General features: G+C 46.3%; 1 protein-coding gene across 1 annotated transcript; it reads right to left on the bottom strand.

The window, feature by feature from the left end:
* Nucleotides 1–11,606: 11,606 nt before the first annotated feature.
* IMP3 (IMP U3 small nucleolar ribonucleoprotein 3) lies at nt 11,607–12,866 on the bottom strand. The gene has a single exon (XM_003754994.3). It carries the CDS (start codon nt 12,262–12,264, stop codon nt 11,710–11,712), a length of 555 nt encoding a protein of 184 aa, XP_003755042.1. The 5' UTR covers nt 12,265–12,866; the 3' UTR covers nt 11,607–11,709.
* Between the last annotated feature and the right edge of the window lie 320 nt (nt 12,867–13,186).

Here is a 13,186-nt window from a genome sequence, read left to right as displayed (position 1 = left end):
ATAAAGTCCTGGAGGGCAACTGGGTGTACAGGGGACAGAACTCAGGTTCTGGAGTCAGGAGGACCTGAGTTCAAATTCAGCCTCAGATACTAGCTAGATAACCCTGGGCAAGCAGCTCAATCCCTATTGCCTCCAAATCAACAACAAAACAGGAAAAGACCCTGGCACTGGATGCAGCCCCCACCCACCTACCACTTTCTTATCTGTAAAATGGGGCTCCGTGATTGCCGAGATCGAATCTGCTTCTAAAACCTGTGACACTCTGGTGCCAGATCCGCGTCCTGATGTCCCCCAACATAAGAGAGAAGCGAATTGGTGAGACAGCTCTCATTTTTCTCATTTTCCCTGACCAGCTCTAGCGAAGCAGACGTAGCTAAATCATCAAAGGAAGAAGCTGTTCCCCGTGATCCCTGGAACAAAAAGGAGCATCCACAGGCCCCAATAGTGCCTTAGAGAGAACCGGAACCTGGCGCTTGGATACTAACTTGCAGGAAATCTCTTATGGCGCGTCTCCCAATTCTGGCCTCCGCTGTTCTGTTCAACATTTTTATCAATTGCTTGGACTAAGCCATAGATAACCCATTTATCAATTTTTGAGATCCATGAATCTGGGAGGGATAGCTAATACAAGGACATCATAGAAGCAGGATTCAAAAATGAATGAATGAATGAAAAAATATTTATTCACCTGTAACTGCCCATTAAGCACTGTTAAGCACAGAAAAAAAAAAAAAAGGAAGCTAGATTGTGCTCATAATACAGTTGGAATCCCCCAGAAATCCTAGGGGTGCAGAAGTGGGTTGTTCGGCAAGGCCCAAAAGTTGTTGGGTTATATAAATATGTAAGATAACATTGCTGGGGACTAGCATATAGATGAAGAGCAGATGGTCAGGCCTGAGGAGAAGGGAAGGGATGTCTTTCATTTCATTAGAGTCAAGAACTATTAGATTTCCATCTCATCCAAGCTATATGAATAGTCTAGTTCCCAGCTTCTTAAACTGTAGTTTGAGACCCCACATGGGCTATCATAACTGGAGTGGGGGAGTCATGAAATTGTGATTTATTACGGATAAATGTTTGATTTGTATACTTATTTTATACACCTGCATACCTGGGGTCATGTAAAAATCTCTCCAGTGAAAAGGGGTCAAAAGTGGACAAAGTTTAAGAAGTCCACTCTAGCAGACAGGTGAAAATGTGCATCTTCTGGCATTGTGGATCCAAGAGAAGATCAATAAGGGAGGCAGAGGCTGGAACATTGAAATATAACAAGGGTAAATGTCAATAAAATGCAATACACAATATTAAAATTTTAAAAATGAACAATTACAAGGAAAAGATGGAGGGGCAACTAGAGAATAGTTGGTGTGGAAAAGATCTGGGAGTTCTTGTGAGTGTGAGCTCAAAATAAGTCAACTGTGTGATGTGATGGCCCCCAAATGCTAATGTGCTCTTCGGACCTTCAAATTATCCGGGCTCTGAACAATGGTTTCCCTTCCAGTGGTACAGAACACAAGGTGCCCATGCAAAACCACTGGACATTAATGGAACCAAACCCAAAGCCCTGGGCAGGGCTGCTCTCAACTGTAAGCACCGTATTTCAGAAAGGAGATGGAGAAGAAGCTGGAGCATGTTCAGAGAAAGGGCAGCACAATGGGGAGGGCTCTATGAGCATCACTGGGAAGATGCTCAGGCTAAAAAGGACAGAGAACTGGCAGAGAAGGTGTGGACTCTTGTGTGGGAAGGCCAGTGACCTGCGTCAGCCCAGCCTCAGGGAGAATAACAGGGGTAATGGAAGAGAGGCTACAGCAAAACAGGTTTGACTGAGCCAGAAGAATTTTATGTTATACCCACCAGGGCGTCTCACCTGGTCCTGAAGACTTCCTTTTTTTTTTTTTTTTTTTTTTTTTTTTTTTTTTTTTTACTTTTTTATTATTATAACTTTTTATTGACAGAGCCCATGCCTGGGTAATGTTTTACATTATCCCTTGCACTCACTTCTGTTCCGACTTTTCCCTTCCCTCCCTCCACCCCTTCCCCTAGATGGCAGGCAGGAAGACTTCCTTTTTCAACATAGCCAAGAGGAAAACTCTTTCTTCTTTACTCTTAGTCATCAGTATTGCACTTTCTGAACATATCACTTCATACCTTTTACCTATTAATTAACCACCATTTATTAAATACTTAAATTCTAGAGACAATGCTAAATACCAAGTTTGCAAAAACAATGACAGATCCAGCCATTACCCTCAGGGAGCTAACTTTCTCTCCTGGAGACATACATACTGAAATAAAAATTTCAAAGCAGACAGATGGTAATCTTGGATGGGCAGACCATAGCAACCGGGAAGAACTGGAAGTCTCCTACAGAAGGTCTTGTTGGAGATCATATATATATTTGCTGAGGCAATTGGCGTTAAGTGACTTGCCCAGGGTCACACATCTAGCAAGTGTTAGGTGTCTGAGGCCATATTTGAACTCAGGTCCTCCTGCCTTCAGGGCTGGTGCTCTAACCACTATACCGCCTAGCTGCCCTGGAGCTCATTCTTGAAAGAAAGCAGAAGGATGGAGGAAAGGCATGGGAGTCATCCGGAAAACATGGAGCCCAGAAGATGGAGCACCAAGGATGAAAGCCCTGAATACACAGAGAGGGGGAGTTGTGTAAGAAGACTGGAGAGGGCTTCTGGGACAATTGAGATGTCAGAGGAGTTTATTAATTTGATCCTAGCAGTAACTGGATGCCACGGGAGTTTACTGATAACAGACATGTCTTGGAGATAGTGCAGATTCGGTTCCAGACTACAACAATAAAGCGGATATTGCACTAAACCAAGTCATGTAAACTTTTTGATTTTTTAGTGCATATAAAAAATGTCAATACTGTAGTCTATTATGTGTGCAATAGTGTTAGATCTTTTAAAAATGGACATCTTAATTTAAAATACTTTATTGCCAAAAAATGCTGACCACCATCTAAGTCTTCAGTGAGTCTTCATGTTTTTGCTGGTGGAGGGTCTTGCTTCAGTGTGGATGGCTGCTGACCGATGAGGGCAATGGTTATTGAAGGCTGAGGTGGCTGTGGCAATGAAGTTGCTTCTTAATCGGCTCTTTCACTTAAACTTTAGAACTTAATGTAGTGAGATTCAAGACTAGAAAACATGGGGAACCAGGCGCCTATACGAATTGATGTTTGTTTGTTTTTTTAACCTGGAGCTATTAGAGGTTAAAATTTAAATAGATTTTGAGGAATAATAATTCTCCATAGGGTCCCATTTCTGTACCACTTTAAAGATTCAAAAAGTACTTTTCTAATAACATCCTTGTAAGAGAAGTGGTACATATTATATTTGGCATTGATTCTATTATTATGAATATTTTATAGATGAAGAAACTGAGCCTGACAAAGGAGATGATTTACAAATTCTCCCTGACTCCAAATCTAATGATATTGAAGCAATTTCAGAAGTTGTCTAGTCATTTTACAAATAAAGGAAACTGAGGCACAGAAAATGGAAGCAGCTGAGCCACAGTCCCATATTAACTGGCTTAATTTCAATATGGTTGTATCTCTAGGAATAGGGGGGCATGAGGACAAGGAGAAAGATGGGAAATGGCCAGTTGGGGAAACAATAGGAAAACACACATTTATTAAGGTTACATTCTTATATGGGCGTGATTCATGGTGTCCCAAAATAATTACAATAGCATCACAGGTCACCAAAGCAGGTATAATAATAATGAAAAAGTCTGAAATATTGCAAGAATTATCAAAATGTGACACAGACATGACATGACAAACCTTCAATTTGTTTTTAAAAAATGCAATAAAGCAAAGGGCAATAAAATAAGGGGTGGATGCTTTGGTAAGGAGAGTGACATAATGAGATCTGAATTTGAGGAAAGTCTCTGCTGGGATCTTCGGGAAATGGAATTTTAGTCCATGGTAAAAGGTGATGAATTAGGGGAGAAGCCACAGGACTGAAGAAGAGGGGATGAAAGTGAGGGGGTGGCGGGCAATCCGTGGAAATAAGAGGGACCTTGGTTTTAGATTATAAAGCATCTAGAGCAGTAACTTATTAAGTTTCCTTTTTTTTCTCCAGGTAATCAGGGTTAAGTGACTTGTCCACAGTCACACAGCTAGTCAGTGTCTGAGGCTGAATTTGAACTCGGGTCCTCCTGACTCCACTAGCTGATCCACTTATTAAGCTTCAATAAAGGCACAAAAAACTGCTCATGTTGAATGTACCCAGGCAATGCCTCTAGAATCCATTCATGTGACCACCATTCCAAACTGAGAGTTGGATTGCCTGGCTCTTGATGACTGGACTACCATAATGTCCTCCCTCTAATGTCTCCCCCCTTCTCCCAATGTGTCACACAATTGCCAAATTAACCTAATTAAGTCTGACCTGAGCCATTCCTAGGCTCAAAATCTTCATTGGCTCCTGGGAATACCATTTTAAACATTTTAATTCTGGCATTCAAGACTTCCATCAATCTTTCTAGTCTTACAGTACTCCCTTTTCATTACACATTGTTCTCCAATCTCCAATCTTGTCCTTTTTAGTAAAAAAAAAAAAAGAAACAAAAATAACAATAAAACCCTCAAAAGTTCTCCAAGATGTTCCACCCCAGAGGCTGAGGCAGGAGAATTATACTAGGGACCATTCCTTTCTCTGCTAACCATTTAAAATTGATTCCTTTTGCCTGAATCTTAAGCATTTTCAAATTCCCCAGGATCTCTTTAAATTCAAATGTTTCCCATTGCTTGAGCTGGGAGATCCTGACTTTTACTGCCTGTTCTCTTTGGTGAAAAATTACTGGAGCCTTCAAGGGACGCTAGGAACTGGTTCACTCTGCACAGCGGAGACAGATAAAACCAGCCACTTGTGCTGCACACATTGAAAAAGACCAAATAGAAATGAGTTTCAGCTCACTGGACCTTTTGTTCCAGACCTCTCTCTGAGGGTTCCAGAAAAAAAAAAGGGAGGGAGAGAGAAGGGAGAGGGGGGAGGAGGAGAGGGAGAGGGAGAACCAATTTAGCTATAATTGTATCTTCATCAATGAGACCATTTAAATGGTTCTTTCTTTTGCCTTTCTATTTACTGACATTTTGCTTTCTTCCAGACAAATTAACCTTCTCCTAACTTGGCCCTTGATTCTGCCACCTACAGCAAATGAATTGAGATCACACAATTTTGAGTGTTGTTGTTTTTTTAAGTCTAGGTTTTTCTCTCTTTTTAAAATCAATGTTTAAACTGATTCTTCATCTTTGAGAACATTCTCCCTTCTCTCCCCCACAAAATTTTACAAAGTGGATAGTATTCAGTTGATTCACAAAAATTAAATGAAATTTGTTTACATTTCCTTCTACATTTATCCAGAGTGAGATTCAAAACTAGGAAATATGGAAAACAGGAAACCTACATAAATTGATGTTTTCTTTAACTTGGAGCTATCAGAGGCTTAAATTTAAAGAGATTTTGAGGAATAATAGCCCTCCAACAGGTTGACATTTCTGTAGCACCTTAAAGATTTGCAAAGCACTTTTCTCATAACATTCTTGTAGAAGTAGTGCATATTATAATTGATATTAATAGTATTACCATGCATATTAATTATTATTATGCATATTAATATGCACAAAGTATTTTTGATATTAATAGTATTACCATGCATATTAATTATTATGCATATTAATATGTATAAAGTATTTTACTGATGAAGAAACTGATACTGTGATTTACAAATTACTCTTGACTTCAAATCTAATGATATTGAAGCAACTTCAAAAGGCGTCTAGTCATTTTACAGATAAAGGAAACTGAGGCTCGAAAATGGAAGCAGCTGAGGCACAGTTCTGTGAGTATTTAGGCAGCAGAAAAGTGATTTAAACCCAGTTTCTCCAACACCAGTCAGGGATCTTTCCACTGAATGGCACATGTCAGATTCTTGTCTCCTTTGTCATACATTTTCGGTTTTATTATATTTTTCATTGTTAATTTTATTATTAATTTTTAATCATTTTAATCTTAAATACAAAATGAGAAAAGAAAAGAAAAAAAAGACCATTACCATGTACATAGCAGACCAGAAGAGAATTAATATAAAACAATAAATTTCCATTTCAAGAAAACCTATATAATAAATATTACAGTTTTCAATGCTGTCCAGCTTTTCTTTGCTTCTGCTAGATTTTCTTTAGGCAGGAGAGACTTACATAGATGCTAAGTGAAGTGTGCAGAATCAGGAAATTATTGTACAAATGTATATACATAACCACTCATAAACCACGCTGTGCATATTTCTACTTTTCATCTCTTTCTCTGCACGTGGATAACATCTTCCTTCATAGTTCCAAATCTGTCCATGTTTTTCTAAATCAACCAGCTCATCATCATTTCCTACACTGTGGCAAAATTCCAAAATAATCACAACCTCTCTGAGAGATTGTCTATGAAAAATTTCTCAATATTCTGCATTCCTTCTATTCTTGACTACATTGGTTTTATTTATACAAGAGATTTTTGCTTTTTGAATAACCAAAATTATCCATATTACACTTCAACAATGCTCTCACCTTATAATATAGTTTAAGGTCTGAGACAGCTGATTTTCTTCCTTAATCTTTTCCCTCTGGTTTCTTTTGTAATTTCTGACCTTTTGTTCTTTCAAATGAATTTTTTTTTCCTAACTCAGTAAGATAATTTAATTGGGATGGCATTGAATAAATAGATTAGCTAGGTAAAATTTTTATTTTTAAAATTGTGTTGACTTTTACTTACCCATGAACAATAAATATTACTCCAATTATTTAGATTATTTGTATCAAAAAGTGTTTTATGTTTATGTTCATATAGTTCCTGTGTCTAGGCATTCATATTCTCAGGTATTGTATATACTGTCTTATGATTGATTTTTAAGCTTGCCAGAGTCTTCTGCCATCTTGTCTTCTTCAGTAACTTTTTATAGGCTCATGGATTTAGATCTAGAACCTCAGAGCTTATCTAGTTTAAGCCATACTATTTACAGATGAAGAAATGAGACCCCAAGAAGTCAAGGGCCTTTCCAAAGACGATCCAAGGAGTGTCAGAGCCAACATTCAACCTCAGGCTCTGACTCCAGAGCACTCCATGTTCTTTTTCACTGTGACCTAGTGTTCCCCTTTGTTCCTCCCTGCAAGCCCAAAGTCACACACCTGAGACAGTCAGTGGCAAAGGGAGGGCCAGAACCAGGCTTCCACTCTCCTAGTGTCACATATCCCTGCTTTCCCTCCTTAAAAAAACAAAACAAATAAGGCCTACTAAAAGTAGTATAAAAAGCTGCTAGCCAAACAATTGTTTTTATTTAAAGCTTTTATTTTCAAAACATATACATGGATAATTTTTCAATATTAACCCTTGCAAAACCTTGTGTTTCAATTTTCCCACCTCCTTCCCTAGATGACAAATAATCCAATTTATGTTAAAAATGGTAAAAAAAATATTAAATCCAATATATGCATACTTATATAATTTTCTTGCTGCACAAGAAAAATCAGATCGAAAAGGAAAAAAAAAAAAGAGAAAGAAAATCAAATGCAAGCAAACAACAAAAAGAGTGAACATGCTATGTTGTGACCTACACTCAGTTCCCACAATCTCTCTCTGGGTGTAGGTGGCTCTCTTCATCACAAGATCATTGGAGCTGGCCTGAATCATCTCATTGTTGAAGAGAGCCACATCTATCAGAATTGGTCATTGGGAGTCTTGTCCTGTACAACGATGTCCTGGTTCTCCTCATTTCACTTAGCCTTAGTTCCTGTAAGTCTCTCCAGACCTTTCTGAAATCATCCTGCTGGTCATTTCTAATAGAACACTAATATTCCATAACATTCGTATACCACAATTTATTCAGCCATTCTCCAACTGATGAGCATCCACTCAGTTTCCAGTTTCATGCCACCACAAACGCCTGCCACAAACATTTTTGCACATGTGGGTCCCTTTCCCCACTTTATGATCTCTCTGGGATACAGGCTCAGTAGAAACACTGCTAGATCAAAGGGTGTGCACAGTTTTACAGCCCTTTGGGCATAATTCCAAATCACTTTCCAGAATGGCTGGATCTGTTCAAAACTCCACCAACAATGCATCAGTGTCCCAGTTTTCCCGCATCCCCTCCAACATCCATCATTATTTTTTCCTGTCATCTTAGCTAATATGATAGGTGTGTTGTGGTATCTCAGAGTTGTTTTAATTTGCATTTTTCTGATCAATTTTATAAACTAAACAATTTTGCTAAGAGGCCAAGAGATTATTTTCTTCCTTGAGTTAAATGTTGGCTCTTTATAAATAAAAATGTTTTCTCTCCTTCTGAAACTTGAAGGGCTTGTCATTAAAAAACAAACAAAAAAAAAAAAACCTGCTTAATTTGTCCACAAAAATCAATAGTTCTATATGACAAAATGTGGGAAACTTGGACTAGACAATCAACATTAAACATTAGAAGGTACAAAGTCTTGAGTGTGCATTACAGATACAATATTTCTTAAGGGATCAAATTAAAACTGATTGGATATGGCCCTTGAGTATTAAAAAAAAAGGGGGGGGGTGTAGGGAAGGAAGTTAGGAAAAGATTCTTTGGGGGGGGGGCAGATGAGTTATTTTGGTTATATTGATTCAGGGATACCCATGAGGCAGCCAAGCAATGGTAGCTCCACAGAGCGACAGGTTCATGGGAGAGGTTTGGGCAGGACTTGTAGGTTTGTTGTACACAAATGACAACGGGGTCTCTGTCTAATCGCTTCAGTCCCACGAACCTCGGTGTGTCTGAAGCGGCCCATTCCGTGCTGGGCTCACGGCTCCGGGCTCAGGAAATTCCTTCTCACACTTCTTCTGCCTTGTAATAAAAAGGGCTCCGTGGGCCGCGAGCTTTGGCAGGTCCTTCCAGGCTGGGAAGGCGAACTCTCCGCAGGATTCACCACCAAGCATCTCCTCAGGGCCTTCTTTGTGCCAAGCCCTTTGCCAAGTCCGGGGTTAGAGAGGAAAGCCAAAGTCTTCGAGAAGCTCGCATTCTATGGGGGCAAACCCTTGCCCACAGGTGAGCATATGCAGCAATCTCCAACAGAATGAATGGAAGGAAGCCGGACCGAGGGCAGTAGGAAAGCAGGGAACCCCAGAGGAGGGGATGAGAAACGATGGCGAGAGGAGATGGGCGTGGGTGGTAGTGCGGGGAAGTGCTGGGCCAGCCTAGACACAGGTAGCCTGGGCTGGGCCGTGCAGAGGGCCAGGAAGGCCCTTGGAGGACAGAGGCAAAGGGGAGAGATGGGACACACTTTGGAGACTCTCTGGGCTCTGTCGTAGCAGATGGATTGGACAGGGAGAACACTGAGCCGGGGAGATCTAACCCCGGACTGGGCAAAGGGCTTGGCACAAAGAAGGCCCCGAGGAGACACTTGGTGGTGAATCCCTGCGGAGAGTTCGCCTTCCCAGCTGGAAGGACCTGCCAAAGCTCGCAGCCCGCGGCGCCCTTTTTATTACAAGAAGGGGCAATTATTGGGAAGCTCCATGGCCCGGGAGCCGGGAGGATCTGAGTCACCTACCCAGGTGTGAGAGTCACTCAGCCTCCAGTTGTGGAGAGACAGAGACAGAATGAGAGCTAAAGAGAAAGAGAGCGGGGGAAAGAGAGGGAGAAAGAGAGAGAGAGAGAGAGGAAGGGAGGGAAGGAGAGAGAGAGAGGGAGGGAGAGAGAGAAAGGGAGGGAAAGGGGGGAGGAGGGAGAGGGAGGGAGGGAAGAGGGATGGAGAGAGAGAGAGAGACAGAAACAGAGAACGTGACATTTGGAACGTGTTGTCTCCACACGGGTTGCCATAGTAACTCAAGAATAAGAAGCGGTGATGGTGGAGGAAGCGCCCACATTGAGGAAATCTCAGGCTTTGCAAGGACTGAAGGGTCTCCCTGTTGCCATCACAGACACTGTCTTGAGCTACCCCTGCCCAGCCTAACAGCTGACTCTGTGCATAGAAATGCTGCCTGGATTTAGGAAGCCCTGGATTCAAATGTTGCCTCTGAAACAACTGCTTCGATCGCCTGTGCGAGATACATAATTTGTTTGGTGCTTCCCCCCCCCCCCCCCGCAGGCAGCTTCGTGCGCCCCCCTCTCCCCTCCCCCCCAGCTCGGTGCGCCGCGGTTTTGAATGCTCTGTCTGTTACCGGGGCTCCCTGAAGATCCTTTCCCCGGGACCCCGCCCCTTCCCAGTTCTGCATCCCGCGCAGCCCTGGCATCATCTCAGGCCGATGTCTCGCGCCTCACGGTGTCGTTCGCACAAGCGTTTCTCACCTTCCCGGACTCCTGGGAGACCAGCCCCCACAGCGCCTCCCGATCCCCCCTTGCCTCCCACAGCGCCTCCGATCCCCGCTTGCCTCCCACAGCGCCTCCGATCCCCCCTTGCCTCCCACAGCGCCTCCGATCCCCCCTTGCCTCCCACAGCGCCTGCCAGCGCGGGGAAGGGAAACATTCCCGGGCTCCCCCGGGCTTTCCCACCGACGCTGGGGCTCTGAGGCTTTCTCCCGGAAAGGCGAGCCTGGGACCCCCGTTTCCTCAGCCTCCCCGCCGGCGAGGGCAGGAGATCGTCGGGGCCCTCAGCGGGGGCCGGCCAGAAGCCCAGCTGCTTCTCCGCCTCCGCAGCGCGCTCCTGAAGGTCACCCCCCGCTCCCTACCCCGGTCTGGCTTTCAGCTTCCAGCGAAACCCATCCCCCTTTTCCCATCTAGGAAAATGGAAGTTCGGATTCGCTCAGAAACCCCAAGGTCAGCTCATAGCCGCTCCAGCAGCGACTGGGCCCCAGCTGCTCCGCGGCCGCGTTGCCCGAGGGCTCTGCTCTTCACTAGCGTTTCATTTCCATATTTAAGTTTTTAGGTGCGAATCGCCTGGGGGCTAAGAGCCTGAGGCAGATAGATACAAGGTAGCTGTCGGAGCCCAAGCCTGCTTCTAGTTGTACGTTTCAGCGTGGCCCGCCATGGAAGGAAATGCTTGTTCCTGCAGAGCTCCCGACACAGTCTGCCCTGCAGAAGAGATCTGTGCAGGGATGGATCTGGGAAGGGCCGTCAGGGTTTTGAGGCCGGAGCACACAGGCTCGGCGTGACCCGCAGTTTTCAGTAAGCCCGCTCCCCCCTCCCGCTTTTAAACAAGATTACAGCCGAAACCGAATGTTTTTTAAAGGGGATTCTGAAAACCCCTCGGTTTTTTCCTTCTCCTTAGAGAGCATGTGTGTATGACTTAGGTGAATACACCTATGAAAACGATGACCAAATTAAGCCTTATTTAACAAGCGTAGAAATCCACTCAAAATAGATAAAATACTAAGCTTTCCTTCCAAAATGGCCACACTGGATGCTTGATGAAACGGGCCTGGTGTTCAATCAGGACCCGGCAGCTGGTGGAGGGGGAGCCAGAGGCTCTGAATTCAAATCCGCCCTCAGGCACTGTCCTGAGCCCGAGTAAGACCCTCCCCCCCGTCCCGGAGCCCCGCCCCCCTGCAGCCCCTCCATTCCCAGACCTCCCTCCCTCCCTCCTCCCTCCCCGGGCGGCCTCCGCCAAGACAACAAAAGACACGGGGGCCGAGGGCTGCGGGAAAACAGATGCTTTTTATTCACTCTGGAGCAGGGGTCCGGCTGCGGCCGGGGGGTGGGGGTGGGGGAGGGGCTTCCTCCTCCTCGCGGCCCGGGCTCCTAGTCGTCCAGGTCGAAGTCGTCGCGCTCGTTGCTGTAGTTGAGCACGTGGCGCTTGATCTTGGACGAGTCCACCCAGGTGATGAGGTCCTCCATGGCGCGGGTGACCAGGCAGGAGGGGTCGGTGACCACGTGGGGGCCCACGCGGATGTGGCCCTGCTCCACGAACGCCACGGCGGCGCGCAGGTGCTGCGCCATGCGCAGCTTGACCAGCACCACGGGCAGGCGGCGGCGGCAGAAGCTCGACGCCGTCACCGTGTCGCAGAGCTGCAGCGAGGAGCGGGTGGGCACCAGGCCCATGGCGTACAGCTTGCCCAGCAGCGCGGCCGAGGCGCGCACGCGGAAGGGGTCGCGCTCGGGCAGGTCGCGCAGGCGGCGCGCCAGGTCGCGGACCGCGCGGCTCAGCCGGTTGTAGCGCGTGTAGTCCTCGCGCCGCTGCACGCGGTAGCGTCGCAGCACGCGCAGCTCGTGCAGGTTGTGGTCCAAGGCCTCCCAGTTCAGGAAGTCCACCTTCTTCAGGAGCTTCTGCTCGTGGAACTTGAGCTTGCGCACCATGACGGCGGCGGTGCCGGCGGCGGCGGGCGCTGCGGATGCGGAGCGGGAGCGGAGAGAGAGAGAGAGCGGAGAGCGAGAGCGAAAGATGCACCGATGCACAGACGCTGACCCGCCTGCTCTGTGCCGAAGCCAAAGCACTTCCGAGTCAGGCCAGGGGGCGGGCCCGCGGCCGGCTCCCTCCCGCCCATTGGTTGGCGGACGGCGATGGCCACGCCCCCACCTCTTATTGGCCGAGGGAGAGCCATGCGCTCCGGTCTTTCGGGCTCCGGCTCAACTGTTTGCTTCCTGTCACCTTGGCGCGCCTGCGCCTTGGCATCCGTGACAGATGCGTCAAGCTCTCGGCCGGCCTTGGCCTTGGCCTCGGCTTCGTTCTCTACTCCCCTTCCCTTCCCGTGTCCTCTCTTTTAACTAAGCAATCCCAGTCAAAAGCTCCGTGACTAAGCGCCCACCGTACGCCCGCCATTGTGCCGAGCCCGGGGAAATAGAGAGGCCAAAGACGTCCCTGTCTAATGCTCGCTTTTCATAGTCCTCCCTAACGTAGGCGTGGGTGTGCATCCGGGTAATGGCCGTGTGTGGGTACATCCGGGCAGCTCGCGGCCGCAGCCCGCACTGGCGAGTTCCAATCCGGCTGGCCTCGGCGTCCTCGCGCGCAAGACGCGCTGGAGAGGGGAGCGGCAACCCCGCCCCAGAGGGGGTGGGGAGGGGTCTGAGGCCGCCGGCGCAGCCGCGCCCGCCCAAGGTTTACAGAAACGCCGCGTCTCCTCTTGTGCCTACAGGCGCGCCCTTGTTTCTGTTTGTTACTTTGTTTTACTTTGACGCGCTTTGTGTTGCTTGTCCCCTCCCGCAGAGCGTAAGCCCCTTGAGGGCGGGAGCGCCGATAGTTGTCTCTGTCTCCAGCCAGTGCCCAGCGCTTAATGAACGT

Source organism: Sarcophilus harrisii, chromosome 2 (genome assembly GCF_902635505.1).
Source record: "Sarcophilus harrisii chromosome 2, mSarHar1.11, whole genome shotgun sequence".
Lineage (NCBI taxonomy): Eukaryota > Metazoa > Chordata > Mammalia > Dasyuromorphia > Dasyuridae > Sarcophilus > Sarcophilus harrisii.
Note: the sequence above shows the minus strand (reverse complement) of the source record. Positions and strands in the feature narration are given on the sequence as shown.

Bases quoted from the DNA above. Each gene is read 5' to 3' on its own strand.
- IMP3 (XM_003754994.3), bottom strand. From the start codon at position 12,264: ATGGTGCGCAAGCTCAAGTTCCACGAGCAGAAGCTCCTGAAGAAGGTG.